Source organism: Equus przewalskii, chromosome 5 (genome assembly GCF_037783145.1).
Source record: "Equus przewalskii isolate Varuska chromosome 5, EquPr2, whole genome shotgun sequence".
Taxonomy (NCBI): Eukaryota; Metazoa; Chordata; class Mammalia; order Perissodactyla; family Equidae; genus Equus; species Equus przewalskii.
The window spans coordinates 35891241-35910179 of NC_091835.1; the positions used below are offsets into that span (position 1 = coordinate 35891241).

The following is an 18939-nucleotide window of genomic DNA, read 5'->3' on the forward strand; positions in this document are numbered from 1 at the left end:
TTTAAGTTTAAGGAACTCCTTTGAGGATTTCTTGTATAGCACATCTAGTTGTGATGAGTACCCGAAGCTTTTGTTTATCAGGGAGACAAACTGTTTCCCCCTAAACAACAGTTGTTTCAATACTTTGACTACATCATCCCACTCTCTCTTGGCCTGTAATGTTTCTACTGAGAAATATGCTAATAGACTTATGGGAGTTCCATTACCTGTGTGAAATTTTTCCTTCTTGCTGCTTTTAAAAATATCTCATTTTCTTTGGATTCAGGCAATTTTATTATAATGTATCTTTGAGAAAATCATGTTAAGTTGAAGTTTTTGGGTGATCTATTATCTTCATGAATTGGACGTCTAAATTTCCTTCCAGTTTTGGGAAGTTCTCAGCCATTATTTCTTTCTTTTTTTTTTTTTATTAAAGATTTTTATTTTTTCCTTTTTCTCCCCAAAGCCCCCTGGTACATAGTTGTGTATTCTTCGTTGTGGGTTCTTCTAGTTGTGGCATGTGGGACGCTGCCTCAGCGTGGTCTGATGAGCAGTGCTATGTCCGCACCCAGGATTCGAACCAACGAAACACTGGGTAGCCTGCAGCGGAGCACGCGCACCTAACCACTCGGCCACGGGGCCAGCCCCTCAGCCATTATTTCTTTAAATAAACTTTCTATCCCTTTCTCCCTCTCTTCTCCTCCTGGCACTCTTATAATACATTACTGTTTCTTCTAATAGTGTTGTGTAATTCACATAGGCTTTCTTTATTCTTTTTTAATTGATTTTTAATTTTTCTCCTCAGACTGGATAATTTCAAATGACCTGTTTTCTAGCTCACTAATTTTTTCTTCTGCTTGGTCAAGTCTGATGTTGAAGCTCTCATTGAATTCTTCATCAGTCATTGTAGTCTTCAACTCTAGAATGTCTGCTTGATTTTTTAATGGTTTCTATTTCTTTGTTGAACTTCTCATTTTGTTCATGTATTGTTTCTCTACTTTCATTTAGTAGTCTAGCTCTATTTTCTTGTAGTTCACTGAAGTTTTTTGAGAGGATTATTCTGAACTCTTTGTTGGATATTTCATAGATCTCCATTTCTTTCAGGTCAGTCACTGGAATTTTATTAGTTTCCTTTGGTGGTGTCATGTTTCCTTAGATTGTTCGTCATCCCTGTGGCCTTGCATTGGTGTCTGTGCATTTGAGTATGTAGGAAACTCTTCTAATCTTTACAGACTGGCTTTGACAGGGAAAGTCTTTCACTGTGCAACTTTTCCAAATACTCTGGGTGCACAGTCTGGTGCTGTCCTTGGGCAGGCTTGCTGCTGGAGTCCTTTGGGTGGCCTGGTGTGGGGGTGGGTTAAAAGCTTGGAATGGCAGTAGTCAGCCTGGTGCTGGGCCCTGCTGGGACCCTGGCTTCACAGGTGCCCCCTTGGAGCCTGGGTTCACAGGCATTAATTGGGAGCCTAGGGAGCCACCTCATACTGCAGGAGTTTCACAGGAATGGGGTGAGCCAGGAGTCTGGGTTCATGGGAGCTTGCCAGGGCCTGGTGACTTGGAAACTGTGTAGGAGGAGGTCCTTAAGAGGATGTGACTATTGATTGACCTGTGAGCTGGACCACTCCCTCCCCTGACCCTGGAATGTGTGTTCTGCCCACCATTCCCATACTAGGAGCTGTTCCAAGGATGTAGCATTGAGAGAGTATGGTGTCATTGAGACCATATGGACTGAATACATGACTGAACCTTGTTAAGGCCTCTATATAAGCTTTAAGATTCTAGCAGGCAGTTGCAGAGATCTTCTTGTCTTGTGGCCTCCCAAGACAAGCCTCGTATATAAGTTGTCTTGATTATTAAACCTGCCACCTACAAATTTGGAGTGATCTGCCTCTTTCTTTGGTCTTTTCTTGCCCTCTGTGTATGGGGACCACTTTGTGAACAAATAAGTGGCCTGGGACCACTGGAGCTGGCTGGTGCTGAGATGAACTGGAGCATGGATTTTCCGGGTCTTTCCAGGAGAGCAGTGCCAGAAACACCACCTAGTACAGTGGGAACTGCCTGGGGCCACGGAGCCAGCAGATGCCTGCCTGAGATGGGGGAATCAGTTTGCAGGAGCCCACTAGATGTCTGGCACTGTGGAAGCCACCTGGAACTGCTGGAACTGCTGAGTGCTGTGATAATCTGGGAGCCTGGATTTGCAAGAACACACTGGAAGCCTGGTGCCAAGGATGCTTCCTGGGGCTGCTGGAACCAGCAGGCACCAGGGTGAAATAGGGGCCTCTGTTCCCAGGCATCCTCTGGATGCCTGGTGTCACAGGAGCCACTCGGAGCTGCTGGAGGTGGCAGGTGCCAGGGTGAGACAGGGCCCCAGGTTCCTGGGAGTTTGCAGGGAGCCTTGCCACGGAAGTTATCTTGGGCCATGTGAGCTGCCTGGAGTCAGCAGGTGCTGGGGTGAGCTGGGGTTTGGGTTCATAAGAGCCATCTGGGAACTTGTGCCAAGCATGCTGCCTGGGGCTGCTGGAACCATGAGATGGGGCCTGGGTTTCAGGGGGACACCCAGGACTGCAGGAGTTAGCCTGGTGCTGGGATGGGTGGGCTGTAGGGTCCATAGTGAAGGTGGGCACTCACGTTACTCTCTCCACACTAGGCTGCCCAGAGTTAGGGAAGGGATAATGGGGATAATGTGAATCTATCTCTCTTACCCTCTTTAATGCATCCTTTCTTATTTGTGTGCTTTACCCTAGTGCAGTAATCCTTCAACTAGAGTCCTTTGCTCTTGTGAAGGTATTTTTGTCTGCAGATAGTTGTTCAAATCGATGTTTCTGGGTCGGGAGAGAAGTGGTAGAAATTCCTATGTTGGCATTTTGCTGATGTCATTCTCCTCTCTCTCTAACTTGTAGGCAACCTTTAGAGTAGATCTGACCTGATGATTCCTATATGCCTCTTGTGCCTGTAGTGATGCTGATCCCGGTCTTAGGTAGGTCACCACTACACACAGAACTTATTTCTTGTGCAGTTCAGGTCGTCTAGTCAGATGGGCCACAACCCTGTTCCAATGTGAGCAGAGACCATAGCATTGAGGGATGTCCATGGGGGAGGAGGACATCACTCAAGTATTAGTTCTGATCATAGATCATAGATCAAAAGGCTTGGTAATCCATCTCCACTCTACAACACTGGAAACTCTCCTGTTCATCAGTCAGTTCTGTTAATGCACTGAGGTGAGAAATGCTAGTAAATAAGTTATGGATAAGTGATAAGTATTTCCCAAGACTGTCAGCCTTCCTCATCTGAACAGTTGTGAGCTCCCTCCTCTGAGACTGCAGGGGATTGTTAGAATGAGGTAGATGCTGAATCTGAATTTCTGCCAAAACTACACTGATCAGCTAAACACAAGCGGGCTTGATTTCGATTCAAGAGATCATGGAGAATTTGGGTATGGATGTCTCTCTGGAAGTATGTTTGGAAACCTGTAAGCTCATGAGAAATTACCTTCTTATCTTTAATCAACTAGTTTACTGATCCCATACTAATTAGATACTGATTGTACATACTATATACTGATTTTTAAGTTTTGAACAAGATTCTCTGCTAAATACTGCAGAAGTAGCTCAGATTTGATTATTGACATTGCCTCCTTTGAAATTGGCCAAATTCAAATTTTCAAATTATCTGAGTTTAAGTTTCCTCAACTAGAAAATGTAGATGATTAATCAAAACTACCTTAAATGCTTACTGTGAGATTTGAATGGTTTAATACAAAGTAATTAATAGTTTCTCAATAAAACTACTATTTTTGAAAGATGAAGTTGAATCACTCTGGTAATGGTATAGGATTAAGCAAAAAATTATTTCTTTCAGGAATTTCAAGTAATTAGATATGGCTGGAATAACAAACTAAAGGTCCATATCCTGCAAGTGTCATAGTCACACCAACCATATGAATCATATAGACAGGGCCCCTTGTACTAGACTTAGGGCATTTAGTTGTTCTATAAATGTTAGTGAATAAATTAAATTATATTTCACAAGATTTTTTCTGGAGTAATGGGAACAGTATAGTAAGTTGGGGAAGACAGGATGCTTGCAAAGTAGTTAGGATATCCTAGACTTTTCTCACAGAAAATATCTTATTAAGCTCATTGAGGCAATGATAGGACCCCACTCTTCATTGTGTCTCATACATGAAACTGACACAGCTTGGGAACAATCACCCACACCCTCTCCTTTCTTTGCCTTTACTCCTTACGTTTTATCCTGATCTTAAGATCACAGGCCCTGGGGAGGTACTGTTTTCTTTCTCTCTTCTGAGCTCCCAGAGGCAGGATTTGTGTGGAAACACAAGGAGCTATGAGGGAAAGTCACTGGAGAGGTGTCCAAATAAGAGTCATTTCTTGAGCATATAAATGTATGGACCTAAATTTCGCTATCTCATTTGCCAAAATATGTTCCTTTGTTGCAAAAGCAGTTCCGTGGCTGGGTTGAAGTCAGAGGACATTAGCAGCTCCGTGTCAAACTGGAGTCACAGAGAGTCCCTAGGCTCCAAGATGTGAATCTCAAGTCACCTCTCAGGGCTAAAGCTGCCTTTCATGAACTGGAGCTCTATGTATCCCAGGAAAAGATAGATCTTTAGAGAAGAGCTGTTTGACTTTTCTTTTGTAGTCCCGAGTGCACTGTGCAAACAGCTAAGGAATTCTGGGACTGTCATTTTTTTAAGGTTATCTTTTTTGTTATTTCCTTCGGCTTACTTGTGATACCCATCTATCTATTCATCCATTATTTGTCCATTCATTAATCCATACATTCTCCACCCATCTCTCTATTTTTCTGTCTCTGTCTTCTCATTTTGTGTGTGTGTGTGTGATATTTTAATTTATACCTTAGAGGAATCAGTTACCCTTATTAATAATAAATACTTCTGGTGTGGAAAATTAGTTCTTGGAAGAAAATAACTAAAAATCCTAAAGTAACTAGCATAAGCTCTTCAGCAACATTTATCTCCAATCAACACTAGATATTTTGATAAGTAGCAAAATAGATGTTAGAAATGATTTTTGCACATTTTAATTTTTATCTAATTTCAAATGTACATAAAAATTGCCAGAATATTACAAAGAACAATTCTCCACTTTTACCATTTAACATTTGCTCCATTCCCTCTCCCCCTCTTTTCTGCACTGCAGACATCATGTGCTCTTTTCCTGAAATTCATCACTGTGTATTGCCTAAGAACAATGACTATTTAAGGTAGCCAAGTACAGTTATCAAATCAAAATATTATATCATGCAAAGTTCATATATATGTAGTTATTGTCTCAGTTAACTCAATCCTGTCATCCAGGATTCAGCCAAGTATATCATGTATTACATTTAATTGTCATGTCTCTTTAGAAAGTCTTCTTTAATGAACTCAGAATATTATAGATAAATAGATTGATAGATAAATATATGGGTATAAACATATCAATAGATATTTAGACAGATATAAAATACATATATGTGCATATATGTATGTATATATGTGTGTGTGCATGTATGTTTATTTTTTTTCCAGTTCCCTGCTGAGATGGACTCTGTCTTAGTCACCTTGGACTGCCGTAACAAGATATCACAGATTGGATGATTTAAAAAGAGAAACTTATTTCTCACAATTCTAGAGGCTGGGAAGTCTGAGATCAAGGTGCTGGCAATTTGGTTTCTGGTGAGAAATCTCTCCCTGGCTGTAGACAGCTGTCTTCTCACTGTGTCCTGACATGAGAGAGAGAGAGAGCTCTGATGTCTCTTACTTGTTCTATAAGGCAGCAGCCCTATCAGATTAGGGCCACCCTTATGACCTCATTTAAACCTAATTACCTTCTAAAGGCCTTATCTCCTTATCCCCAAATACAGTCATATTGAGTTTGGGGCTTCAGCATATGAATTTTGAGGGGACTCAATTAAGTTCATAACAGACTCTAAATAGTGACATCCCAGGAGCAATGAGATCACTTAAAACTCCAGTATTGCTTTCAAAATTCCACTTCCCTCTAAAAGAAACCAAAGCTCCTTGGAAAAGTGCCTAACTCCAGAGCTGGGAAAGGGAAACTGCAAGATGAACCTGAGATCTATAATTGTGACATAAAATTAGAAGTACTCAAAGATGATGGAAATGTGTCTAATGGACATAGGAGCTAGCATGAGGGGGCCCCTACCGGCCAAACGTGAGACAATTTGTGCACCAACGTAAATAATGCTAGCAACGAACTACAGTCATTCAATAAAATGAAAACTCATGTGTTCGTATTGAATAAATAAATGCAGAAGTAGGAAAAATTCTTTCTTACAGAATTTTAACAAATAAACAAATTAGAAATTATGGATTTAAAAGTCATCATTTGCTAATCATCATAGTAATAATTGATTCAGGCAAGATAATAAATAGATGCTAAGACTAGTAATTGAGGCACAATGGAGTGAGCAGGTTGGCAAATCCTCTCCCCCAAAAGAAACTAAAAAAGTAAATAAAACAGTAAAAAAAAAAAACCTTTTCAGAACTCTGGAAATTGACCAAAGGCAAAAATCAATTTGAGGGGCTGGCCTTGTGGCCTAGTGGTTAAGTTTGTGCGCTCATCTTTGGTGGCCCAGGGTTTCACCGGTTCGGATCCTAGGTGCAGACATGGCACCACTCATCAGGCCATGCTGAGGCAGTGTCCCACATGCCACAACTAGAAGGATTCACAACTAAAATTATACAACTATGTCCCAGAGGGCTTTGGGGAGAAGAAGGAAAAATAAAATCTTTAAAATAAAAAAAAAGAACTACAAAAGAAATATTAACCTTCACTTGGTAGTTAAAAAAAAATCAATTTGAGAACTGTCTATCGTGAACTTTGGGTAAGAACAGTAAGAAATTGTGGCATTATTGCCTGGGATAGCTCTCACTCCCCCATCCCAATTATCCCACTGCCACCCAAAAAACCCAGTGGACTAGGTAGATACTTAACAGGGAGATCTGGGAAATGAGACAGCAATAGAAGCATCAAATAAGATCTTCACACATCTCTGACTCACTGGAGGTTGCACACACATGCGGAAGAAACACAAGAGGCTCTGGCAGAAATTAAAAGCAAGGGCAGACTTTAAAATGCCTAAACTTAGAATAAGTTCTTCAAACACACAGATCCAGTGGTAGAAGAAGGCGGCCTTACTGGTTCACTGTGTCTGAGCACATCTAACCAATAATTGGCTGACCCCTAAGCATTGCAGATCGAAGAGTCATCTCCACAAAACCAGGTGTAAAAAAAAAACAAGAAAAAACCCTAAGTATAGACATCAGTGACTGCACAACATAAGGGAGATAGATTCCACAGATGTAGTCCAGGCAAGTTAACAGACAAATCACAACAACAATTGCCTTGGGGCACAAAGTAGAAACCAGAATTGCAGCAATATATTATCTAAAATACAAAGTTTTAAACAACAACAAAAATGAGACATGAGAGAAACAGGAAAGTATGATGCATACTCATGAAGAAAAACGAAAGCAATCAATGGAAACTATCTCTAAGTGAGTCAAGATGCTGGATTGAGCAGACAAGGACTTCAAAGCAACTACTATGAATAAGTTTGAAGAACTAAAGAAAATCATGTGTGCGGAATTAAAGAAAAGTATGATGACAATGACTCAGCAAATAAGAAGAGATAAAATCTGTAAAAAACCAATAGAAATTCTGGAGTTGAAACATACAACTGAAACAATAACTTATTAATGTGGCTTAGCAGCATATTTGAAATTGCAGAAGAAAAAAATTAATAAACTTCATCAGTAGAAACAACCCAATCTAAAGAACATGGATAAAAGAGATTGCAGAAAAATGAACAGAGCTTGAATGAAAACACACATGTACTGGGAGGCACAGAAAGAGAAGAGATGAAAAAGAGGCAGAAAACTATTTGAAGAAATAATGGTTGAAAACTTCCAAAATTTGATGAAAAACATTAATTTAGAAATCCAAGAAGTTCAACAAATCCCAAGGAGGAAAAACAGAAAGAAATCCTCACCTAGACATATCACAACCAAATTGTTGAAAAACAAAAAGAAAATCCTGAAAACAGCAAGAGAAAAATGACTCATCATGTACAAGAACACATATGATTTATGCTAGACTTAGTGGAAGTTTAAAGAAAAATAATGTAATAAGAATGAGGCATCTTTATTTTACACAGATGGACAATATATGTTCATTTATATTCAAGAAAGAGTGACACAGGTAGACAAAGATGGACAGAAACATTCCAAAATGTTAACAGTAATTATCTCAGAATGGTAGATATTTTTTATGAAACAGAAATAGAGATAGCTCTGCATTTTTATATAGGAACCCATAATATTTTTACTGAAGGACAAAATATTGGTCAGGGTTAAATGATAATATTTAAACTCTCTACTACATTTTTTCATAATATTTACTGCAAATATAATGCATGGCTGGGCCCCAGAATTTACTTTAAATCTAAGGGACAATCTAAGATCTTGCTCTCTCTTGAGAAAAAGCTTTCAAAACAAGCTTCTTTTGGAATGGAGCGAATTATTCTTTCTGATAAGATTTATGGACCAAAGTGTCCTGATTTGTAGCCTCTCCAACTACTTGAAAGCAGAGGCCCTAAATGAACAAAAGGTGTTTGGGGACATAAAGATTATAAAATTTCCCTTATAACAAACTAGTCCTCTTTTCCTATTTTTACGTCCCCTCTAAGAGCTCCATGAAGCCTATTGCTTTTTCCAAAATTATTTTAATTTTGAGATAGGTATTTATCACTGTAATATATCTGCTGCAGTTCCTATGGGAACAATGATATTCTCAAAATCTGAAGATGTTAAGCTAGAAGGAAGAGCAATTGAACAAAGCCATCAATGAATAAATCTAGTAGGGATAAAAATAAAGTGACTATTCTGACATTCAATTTTGAAAATGATGCTTTCTACATTCAAATCTCTATGGAATTAAGCACACTTGATCCATAAGAACAGCCACAAATCAGCTTCAAGTAATGTTTTTCGTTGTTCAATTTATTATGGTAGGAGTGTTTCTTAGTGATTGTCTTAGTCAGTTTGGGCTGCTATAATAGAATACCATAGACTGGGTGGCTGATAAAAGCAGACACTCATTTCTCGAAGTTCTGGAGGCTGGAAGTCTGAGATCAGGGTGCTAGTGTGCTCGGGTTCTGGTGAGAGCCCTCTTCCAGGCTGTAGACTGACAACCTCTCATTGTATCCTCCCACGGTGAAAAGAGAGTGAGAGCTCTCTGGGATCCCTTTTACAAAAGCATTAATTGCATTCATGAGGCCTCCGCCTTCATGTCCTAATTACTTCCCAAAGGCCTCACCTCCTAATATCATCATATTGTGAGTTAAGATTTCAATATATGAATTTGGGGCAGGGGCACAAAAATTTAGTCCATAACAGTGATACACATAATTTGACTTTTATTATCACCAGTCTTTACCAATTTAGCTGTTCTCTTATTGATCAGGAAATGTTGTTTGGACCAACTTTCCACAGGGTAAGTTGAATTCCTCTTCACTCATTTGAAAATTGCTGTCTCTTTCAAAAACATTTGGAAGCTGATCTGAAATTATAAAACAAGAGGCAATAAGTTCCTCTTCTTCTAAACAAAGCCACTACTGTATATAAAGACAAACACACACACACGCGCGCGCACACACACACACAGCATGAAGAATTGATCAATTGGGACAGATCTAGCAGATGTTAGGTCCTAATATTCCCTTCTATACCCAGATCTTAGTCAGTTTTCTTCCTGACGCCATAGTCAATCTAGAATTCTGAGTTCCAGCATGTAATAATATAATTTAATTGTCAAAGAAAGAGAGTTAAATAACATCAAAATGAAAGAGGAGGGTAAAACTGTTTATGGGTTTGCTTTTGAAATGCCTCTGGAAATTACTCTTTCAAAATTCTATGGTTTGGACTCTGTTAACTCAGAATTTAGGATTAACGATGTTTAGACAGGGCAAGGGCGTTCCCTTATATCATACAATAATAAATCTGCTAAGTGTTGTGGGCTGAATCACGTCCCTCAAAATTTATATGTTGAAGTCCTAATCTCTAGTAGCTTAGACTTTGGAGATAGGGACTGTAAAGAGGTAACTAAGGTAAACTGAGGTCGTTTGGGTGAGCCCTAATCCAGTATGACTGGCATCCTTAAAAGAACAGAATGGACACAGACACACACAGACCAAGGGGTGAACATGTGAGAACACAGAGAGATTATGGTTCTCTACAAGTCAAGGAGAGGCTTTAGAAGAAATGAAACCTACTGACACCTTGATCTTGGACTTCTAGCCTACAAAACTGTGAGAAAATAAATTACTGATGTTTAAGCCACTCAGTCTGCGGTATTTTGTTTTGGCAGCGCTAGCAAGCTAATACATCCGATAAACACAATAATAAACTAAACAGAATTGCTGGAGGAAAATGTTTTCTAATATAAAACTTTAGTTTCAAGTATTTTAAGAGCAACATTCATACTCTTTGCATAGAATTCTGCTAATACAAATTACTGTTTATTAAAATTGGTTTAGAATAATCTAGACAATCTTTTGTTCTTTATATCATGCAGATGGAAATACAAAATACACTTTTAAAGAAAACATTTTCGTTCAAGATTTTCACTGAACTTTTCCAGATAGAGAAATTAGTATCCTTATCAATAACTAAGATATCGCATATGAAGAGAAAGGAGGCTTCAACTATAAATACAAATAAGTTCTAGTATTACTTAAAACAGTTCCTACTAAATTAAGTTGGGGCTAGTTACCATCTAAATGGTTTTCATGTTCTTTGCCTCTGATTTTTCTAACATTTTTCCTCTTATTTTGGTAACAATATATTTTTGGGGAAAAAAAAGAGGAACTCAAGCTCATTCACTTGGATCCTTCGGTCAAATGTGAAATAGTTTTGTGCAGGTGATACCTAAATATTCTATAATAAAAATCAGGAGATAGGACTTATGTCTGCACCCTACCATCTATTCCCATAAAAAAAATTCATAATTGGCTCTGGATTACCTAGGAATGCTCTTTTCGGTATTGCTGGTTCACCCATGCTGGAAATTAGACAGTTTTCTCAATGCTATTTATAAAGCGTTGTGCTTTCCAGTGCTGTGACTTCATCAAGTTCAATTCCTCTCTCCATCATGCCTGGACCACCCACTCTCTGCTAGGTGTGGGCAGCGATTAATCATGTCCTGTTAAACCTTGGGATTCCGTGACAATTTAACAAAAAGCACCAGCAAGCTGTTATTCTAATAAGCGATGCTCTTAGAATTTGAGAGACAATATTGCTCTTTTCCTGCCAGACTTCCAGTTGACTTTGACTTTTGTCTCTTTTTGTCTTGGTACTGGTAGGTGTTTTAGAATTTCCCTTTAAATATATATATTTATCATCATATAATGAGTGCTTGTTTTCCTAAGTCTCTAGAGCATGATTCCATTGTTTATTATGTTAAAGTTTTCACATCAGATAAAGATACCTACATTTAACAAATATTAAGCATATATTATATTCTAGGCACTGAAGATCAAAACAATAATGGGCAATATTAATGCACTGAATCTGGGCTGTACTTAATTAAATACGAAGATCCTACTCTGCGTAATAGAAATGAACAGATGGGCTGGCCCGGTGGTGCAGTGGTTAAGTGCACACATTTGGCTTTGGCAGCCCAGGGGTCGCCGGTTCGGATCCTGGGTGCAGACATGGTACCACTTGGCAAGCCATGCTGTGATAGGCATCCCACATATAAAGTGGAGGAAGATGGGCATGGATGTTAGCTCAGGGCCAGTCTTCCTCAGCAAAAAGAGGAGGATTGGCAGCAGATGTTAGCTCAGGGCTAATCTTCCTCAAAAAAAAAAAAAAAAAAAGAACAGAAATCCTAGAAACAGAGGTTGTTAATGAGCAGTATTTGAAGCTTGGATCTAATCATCCTCTTTCTTAGTGACAGACTATCCACAGCCTCAGCCAATGATCAGAAATAATCCTGATAAACTCTTTAAGCTTTCTATAGGAACAACTTTCTCATCATCCATTCTCTTTTCCAGAGGGAAACTTTGAATACTCAACAGACTGGGGATATAGACCAGTCCCATAATATATATGGTAACATAAAGGTAGGAAAAATTGTGTTTAATTCTGTAAGGGTAGGAGATCTGTGTGTGTTGAGTTTTAGTGACAGAGCAATGTTCTCAAATTACCTAGTGGGTTTGGAAGCCCAAATTCATTTTGTGGCTTCCAAGACAGGAGGAACTTCCAGCAGTGTTATGTGGCCAACATCTGCACAACCATGGATGGAGGTGCTATCTAAAAAAAAAAGGCAAAATCTGTATTACCTAGTAGGAGAAAACATCCCTGCAGAGGGAAGAGCTGTTAAACGCAGTCTTTGAGCAGCTAGGAAAATACAATCGAGCAAGGAATGCTTATCACATGACTGAAGAGCATCCTCAGTTATTATTTTGAAGGAAAACATTTAATTATCAAATTTAAAAGGTCAAACCATTAAGCTATTATCATCACTAACGCGCAGCTATAATTAGATGATCAGATTTGCTCCCAGTATCTTGAAGGCCTAGAACTGTGAAATTTATATTTTGATTTAAAAAAAGGACAAGCAAACTCAAGGGTAAGAGTCATTGTCCAGAGATAGGAGGTACAATAAGTTGTAATGAGGGAAACATCCCATTCTTAGCAGAATTGAGAGAAATGGAGAATTGTTGTCTATGGATGGAAAAGTTTAGATAACTGAATATTAATAAGGTTGAATATGACTGGATCTGTAAGAGTGATTGCCTGAACTTCTGGTTTCCCATCTGGAATGTAAGAAGCTTGGAAGTCATCACTCCCATTCATACAACAACAAAAAAGCTGAACAAATTGAAAAGCAACAACTTTTCTTAGATCCCTCAGAGAATTGAGATCACAGGGGAAACCACTGCCCTCAAAATTGGAGAGACAGACAGGCAGAGAAAGAGAATTACAAATTGCTGGAGCAGAAGTGCTTGAACAGAAACCTTTGTGGGAACCAGTAATAGGTGTAGGAAAACCTAAACTGTAATTGACAAATTGCTGGAGATTCAGTGTGGACAAGCTTGAGTGTTAAAATCTTCAGGGTTCCTACAATTTTGTTAGTTTTACCTCTAGGAGCTCTACTACATTCTCACAGGGAAGATTGGAGAAAAATTCTTGTGTGATTCCAGCAGGAAATATACACAAAGTATTCTGTTCTTCTTAACAAGGCCTGCCTTTAAGAGAAAGTATTTTATCAGAACCTAAGGATTTAGGATTTTACCAGAGCCTAAATGACCTGGGGGAAGGGAAATATCCAGCCACAGCCCCCTCTAGCCTTCTTGTCTCAGTGAGCTAAGAGGGGAAGAAAACCGGAGAAGCACTTGTGAAGGTCACAGCCCAAGGGCACAGGCTCACTAGAAAATTGAGACCAAATCATGGGACTGTACAACGCTTCCCCTCCTTCACATTACTAGCACACCAATAGGGCTCCTATATAATAACTGGGGAATACAAGTGGAAGAGCTGCACATCTGAGATGTTATTCAAGAAGAAGTCACTAGGGAACCCTGAAGACAAGATGGGAGACAAAAACAGGGATACCAGAAGAAACTTTAGCTTCTGACACCTAAACCTACAGCAAATGGTACACACAGCCCAACTCCTAGCCAGATAAACATAAAACCTCATACCAAAGGCCTGTTTACCTCAATTTCCTTTACCCAGTCCCTCATGTCTGGCTTTAAACAAAAGATGACAAGGCACAGAGAAAGATAAAAATACACTTTGAAGAGACAGAGCATGCATCAGAATCAGACTGATTATGGAAGAGATATTAGAATTATCAGACCAGGAATTTAAAATAACTATGATTAATATGCTAACGGAAGAAGTGGACAACCTGCAAGAACATATGGATAACATAAGCAGATAGATGGAAATTCTAAGAAAGAGTTAACAAAATACTAAAAAGCAACAGCTTGTAACAGATATGCCTTTGAAAGTAGCCTAGGGGCAGGGCCAGGAGAGCAAAAAGGAAAAAAACCAAAGGATTCCCACATATCTCTGGATTTCCCTTCCCCAGTCCTCTGGCCAGAAGGATGGGCTTCTCTGGCGGACCAGGAGGGAAAAAAAAAACCCAAGAAATTCACCAGCACAGCTGTAATAGTCTTTCTTCAGTTTTTAAGATCCTTCTCAAGCTATTTACTTTTCAGAGTCTTAAGGATTTTTCTTTCTTTCTTTTTTTTTTTTTTTGCCATCTTAACCATTTTAGGTGTACATTTCAGTGATATTAAGTACATTCATGTTCTTGTGCAACGATTACCACCATTCATCTTGAGAACTCTTTTCATTTTGCAAAACTGAAACTCTATACCCATTAAACATAACTCTCATTCCCCCTCCCCTGCAGCCCTTGGCAACCACCATTCTACTCTCTGTCTCTATGATTTTGACTACTGTAGGTATGTCATATAAATGGAATCATACAATATTTGTCTTTTTGTGATTGGCTGATTTCACTTAGCATAGTGTCCTCAAGATTCATCCATGTTGTCGCATGTCAGAATTTCCTTTCTTTTTAAGGTTGAATAATATTCCATTGTGTGGATATACTACCTTTGGCTTATTCATTCATCTGTCAATAGACACTTGGGTTGTTTCCATGTTTTGGCTGTTGTGAATAACGCTGTTATGAACACGGGTGTACAAGCATCTCTTAGAGACCTGTTTTTGATTCTTTTGGATATATACCCAGAAGTGGAATTGCTAGACCATATGGCAATTTTATTTTAAATTTTTTGAGGGACTACCATACTGTTTTCCACAGTGGCTGTATCATTTTATATTCCCACCAACAATACATGAGTGTTCCAATTTCTCCATGTTTGCCAACACTTGTTATTTTCTGTTTGTTTATTTATTTATTTCTTTAGTAGGAGCCATTTCAATGGGTCTGAGGTGAGGTGGCTGTTTTTCATATTTGCTCAGAGATTTTAGTTATAATCAGTAGGATATATAGGCTACAGTTGGCTTATTTCATCCTCCCTGAAATTGATGTCACCAGTTATATTTATTAGATATTTTAATCATACCCAATTTTCTTCTTATGAGTTTTACTATACTTTCATCCTTTGTTTTTTTTTTTGTTTTCTGTAAGTCCAATTATTATCTATTGGTCTATCATACAACTCACTCTTTCTCTTTTAAGCTCTATTCAATTTTATCTATTGAGTTCTTAGTTTCAGTTTTGTATTTTTCATTTATAGGATTTCTATTTCATTCTTATACATAACTTCCAATTCTGTGGTGAAATCTCTATCTGGCCAGATTTTTTCTCGAATTCATTAATCATAGTTATTTTAAAATATCTGATAACCATAGTATCTGAGTCACCTTCAGTTCTGGTTCTTTTGTATTTTTTTACATTTGGTCCTATTTCTTGGTAAGCCTGGCATTTTTTTAAATACTGAATCTTGTGTTTAACATTTTAGATGTTCTGGATGATATTATTTCCCTCAAGAGAAGATTCACTTTATCTTCTGGCAGACAGCAGAGTTGCAGATCACGTCAATATGGTCAGACGGTAATTAATAAAAATGTGGACCAATAGGAACTTTCCTAGACTGCTGTTGGAAGTGTAAATGGAAACAATCACTTCAAAAAACAACTAGATGTATCTAGCAATTTTGAGATAGCATACTCTACACTGGCACAATTCTTTTACTAGGTACAGGTTACGGGCTGAGTCACGTCCCCCTAAATTCGCATGTTGAAGTCCTACTGCCTAGTACCTTAGAACGTGAGTGTATTTGGAGATAGGGTCTTTAAAGAGATAATTTTAAATGAGGTCATTAAGGTGGGCCCTAACCCAATATGACTGGTCTTCTTATAAGAAGAGGAATTTAAGAAACAGAGAGGTACAGAGGGAAGATATGAAGACACAGAGACTGGCCGGCTATCCTCAAGCCAAGGAGACAGATCTCAGAAGAAATCAACTCTGCTGACACTGTGATTTCCGACGTCTGAACTCTGGAATTGTGAGGAGATAAATTTCTGTTGTTTAATTTATCCATGGTGGCTTTCTTATGGCGGCTTGAGCAAAACTAACACAGTATAATAACCCCCACCACCATCAATGAGATAAGTGGGCTCCAAATTTTCAATCAGATAAAATGTAGAGCACTGTTGAAAGAAAGCACTGTCTATTCTCTTTTTTGTACCTAACAGCCCTAAATTTCCTCCAGTGCAATACAAATCCACTTAAAAACTTTAAAGTCAAGTGACAAACTGGGAAATTGTATATAATGGATAACATAGAAGAAGAATCAATAGTCTTAATATTAAAATAGTACTTGCAAATTAAGACATGTATTCAATGTTAAAGGAAAAACTGGCAAGTCTTAAGGCTTTAAAATTGGCTAACAAATATGTAAAAAATAATGTATCTCCTTGGTAATTGAAATAATGTTAAAATAACAGTGAGATACCATTATCAAATAATTAGCAAAATTATAAAAGAGGTGAAAATATTTAGTGTTAGAGACTATGCAGCAAAATACCTTTTCGCTTATAACTTATAGGAGTAAAATTTGTTATAACTAGTGGAAAGCCACTTGCCAGACTCTGTTTATTATGTAGTCACAGCAATTCTACTTATAGTTATTTCTTCAAAGAAATAATTAAAACCTTTATGAACTGTTTTGTACATATATTATATGTCATAAAAACATTTTAAATAATCATAAATGTACAAAAAATAATACCCAAGGAAGATAGCCATATTAATAAAAATGAAAATAAAATAAAATTGAAAACAATTGTTTATTGCTTATTGGCTTTGTAATAAAACTGAGGACAGGCATTTGACTGCTCACATCTGAAGCAGTTCAACACTTTTCATTTTAATTCTCTCCACTTGGTTCCTCTGCCATGGACTAAATATGATGCTGAAGATGAAATGAATGAGGGTGTAGATTCTAATTTTCTTAATTTTGAATAGTGTTTTATTTCATCAACTCCTCCTTTTGCTTCCCTTTCACATGAAGTATTTTGTATAGGAGGCTGAGATAAATCTCAATCAAGTAAGAGTATCTAAATATCAGTGGTATTTCCTCATATTCCCACCCTCTCTATAGAGTGAGGCCACTGGAGTCACAAACCTGAAGTGCTCATCTGCCGTGAATCCTCTCTGGTAAGGCAGGTATCCATCTCATGGAATAGGTCCTCCTCTAGAGAATCTCTTCTTCTGGATGAAACTGAGAATGATGCCCCATGGTTAGGATTTAAATTCAAATGGCTGATCTCTTACACTAGGACATATATCTACGAGGTTTGAAATATATTGATCCCTCTGAGTTAAAATCTAAAGATCATTTCAGCACCAATTTCTGCTAGTGAATTCTCAATGTTTCTAATATTCATTATCCTTTTGCTGAGCCCTTGAAATTCCTCCATTTTTATTACCAAGTCCTTTATATAACATTTATGTGTGCTGGCCACCATTCTTATATATGATTAATTCATTTAACTCTCATAATAATCTAATGAGGTAACAATAGTATTGTCTCTACTTTACAGATTAGGAAATTGGAGCTTGACAAAGTAAACTTTCTAGTCAAAGGTCACGCAGCTAGTAAATGATAAATAGCTGAGGTTCAAACCCAGGACATCTTTGCTTTTAATTCTCCACCACGGTTCGCCATTTCCCACTGGCTGTTTCTTATTTCTGCAATCTGGAGCCTGAACCAAAGTACACAATTACCTTCCTTTCATCAGCTAAGATCATTGCCCATCTGATACATCATCTCTATTGTATACTACAGCTTCCAAGTGATCACATTTCTACAAAAGGGAATTGTGGATTGGCTGATTCTTGATCATTCCACGTGCTTCTCTATTTGGCTGCCACTTTCCACCCAACTCACTCAAGGTGGCAAATGGTTTTGTTTCTCCCTGCGGGAATTCCCCATTCCTTGTGCCCTTGGTTCCAGATAACCCACATTTTATGCAACTCTAATGGGGCTCTCACCTCTGAGCAGATGTTTTTTCTTCTCTACGTGAGACCACACAAGAATAAATAGAATAAACAGAACCAGGAGGAGCCCAAGGATACCAGATAAAATAAATGCTGAGTGACCTGTATAGAAATTAAACATTGATAGGCATTTAACTAGTAGATATCAATTGCGAATTTATACACTGAAAAAGAACCGACTTTCTAGCTGCTGAGAAGAATGAGGGCTATAAGTTTTTGCATATTCACAAATGGCACAATCTCTGAGAACTATCTCAGATAAAAAATATCTCTAAACAGTAGATTTCTTTTAATCTTCTACAGAGCTTTCCATAATTCTATTGTCCTAAATTCTCTCCAATTGTATACAAAAGGTTTGATGATTAAGCCTTATCTCTTGCATTGCATTCACCACTAAAACACCAGTCCTAGAAAATAGCCAGGGCTTGAGCTGTTTTTGCCTGTCTTATAAAGAATATTTGAGAACCTGCAGAGATAACTTTTTTTTCTGAGGGTAGCATGAGCGTTCCTTATCCTTCTCCATATTTAAAAAGTTACTTTTTTATAGAGAAGTTCTGCACACCAGAGTAGACTCATAGAGCTGTAGATACCAACCACTGCCATCCATAGTTTCATAATTTCTGAAGTCCCCAGCCTCCTTTGATTTCATTGCAGTTTGCTCTCTCCCTTGACCTCCCATATTGTCTTAGTTATTAGTGACATTTCTGATGGGCAGAAAACTGTACCTGAGACTTCAAGGGATCTTGGCGACTGTCCTGCAAAAGAAAGAGACAGTGAAAAAGAGAGACACATAAATGTAGATGAAATAGAAATCAAAACGGAACTGGGTATTTCTTTTTGCATTCCCTGGGTGTATAGAGTGTCC

At 38.1% G+C, this 18939-nt stretch overlaps 1 protein-coding gene across 2 annotated transcripts in view; it reads right to left on the minus strand.

Annotated features, from left to right (window-relative positions):
• Nucleotides 1-9004: 9004 nt before the first annotated feature.
• LOC103544397 (scavenger receptor cysteine-rich type 1 protein M160-like) overlaps nt 9005-18939 on the minus strand; it is a 54578-nt gene continuing 44643 nt past the window's right edge. Inside the window, exons 16-20 of one of the 2 annotated variants that reach the window (XM_070619022.1) lie at nt 18800-18829; nt 18069-18176; nt 17200-17295; nt 12232-12337; nt 9005-9584 (exon numbers count right to left, since the gene is read on the minus strand). In XM_070619022.1, coding sequence (XP_070475123.1) covers nt 12255-12337; nt 17200-17295; nt 18069-18176; nt 18800-18829 — 317 coding nt within the window. In that variant the 3' untranslated portion in view covers nt 9005-9584; nt 12232-12254. The remainder of the gene's footprint in view (nt 9585-12231; nt 12338-17199; nt 17296-18068; nt 18177-18799; nt 18830-18939) is intronic. The other variant, XM_070619021.1, reaches the window with a different exon arrangement.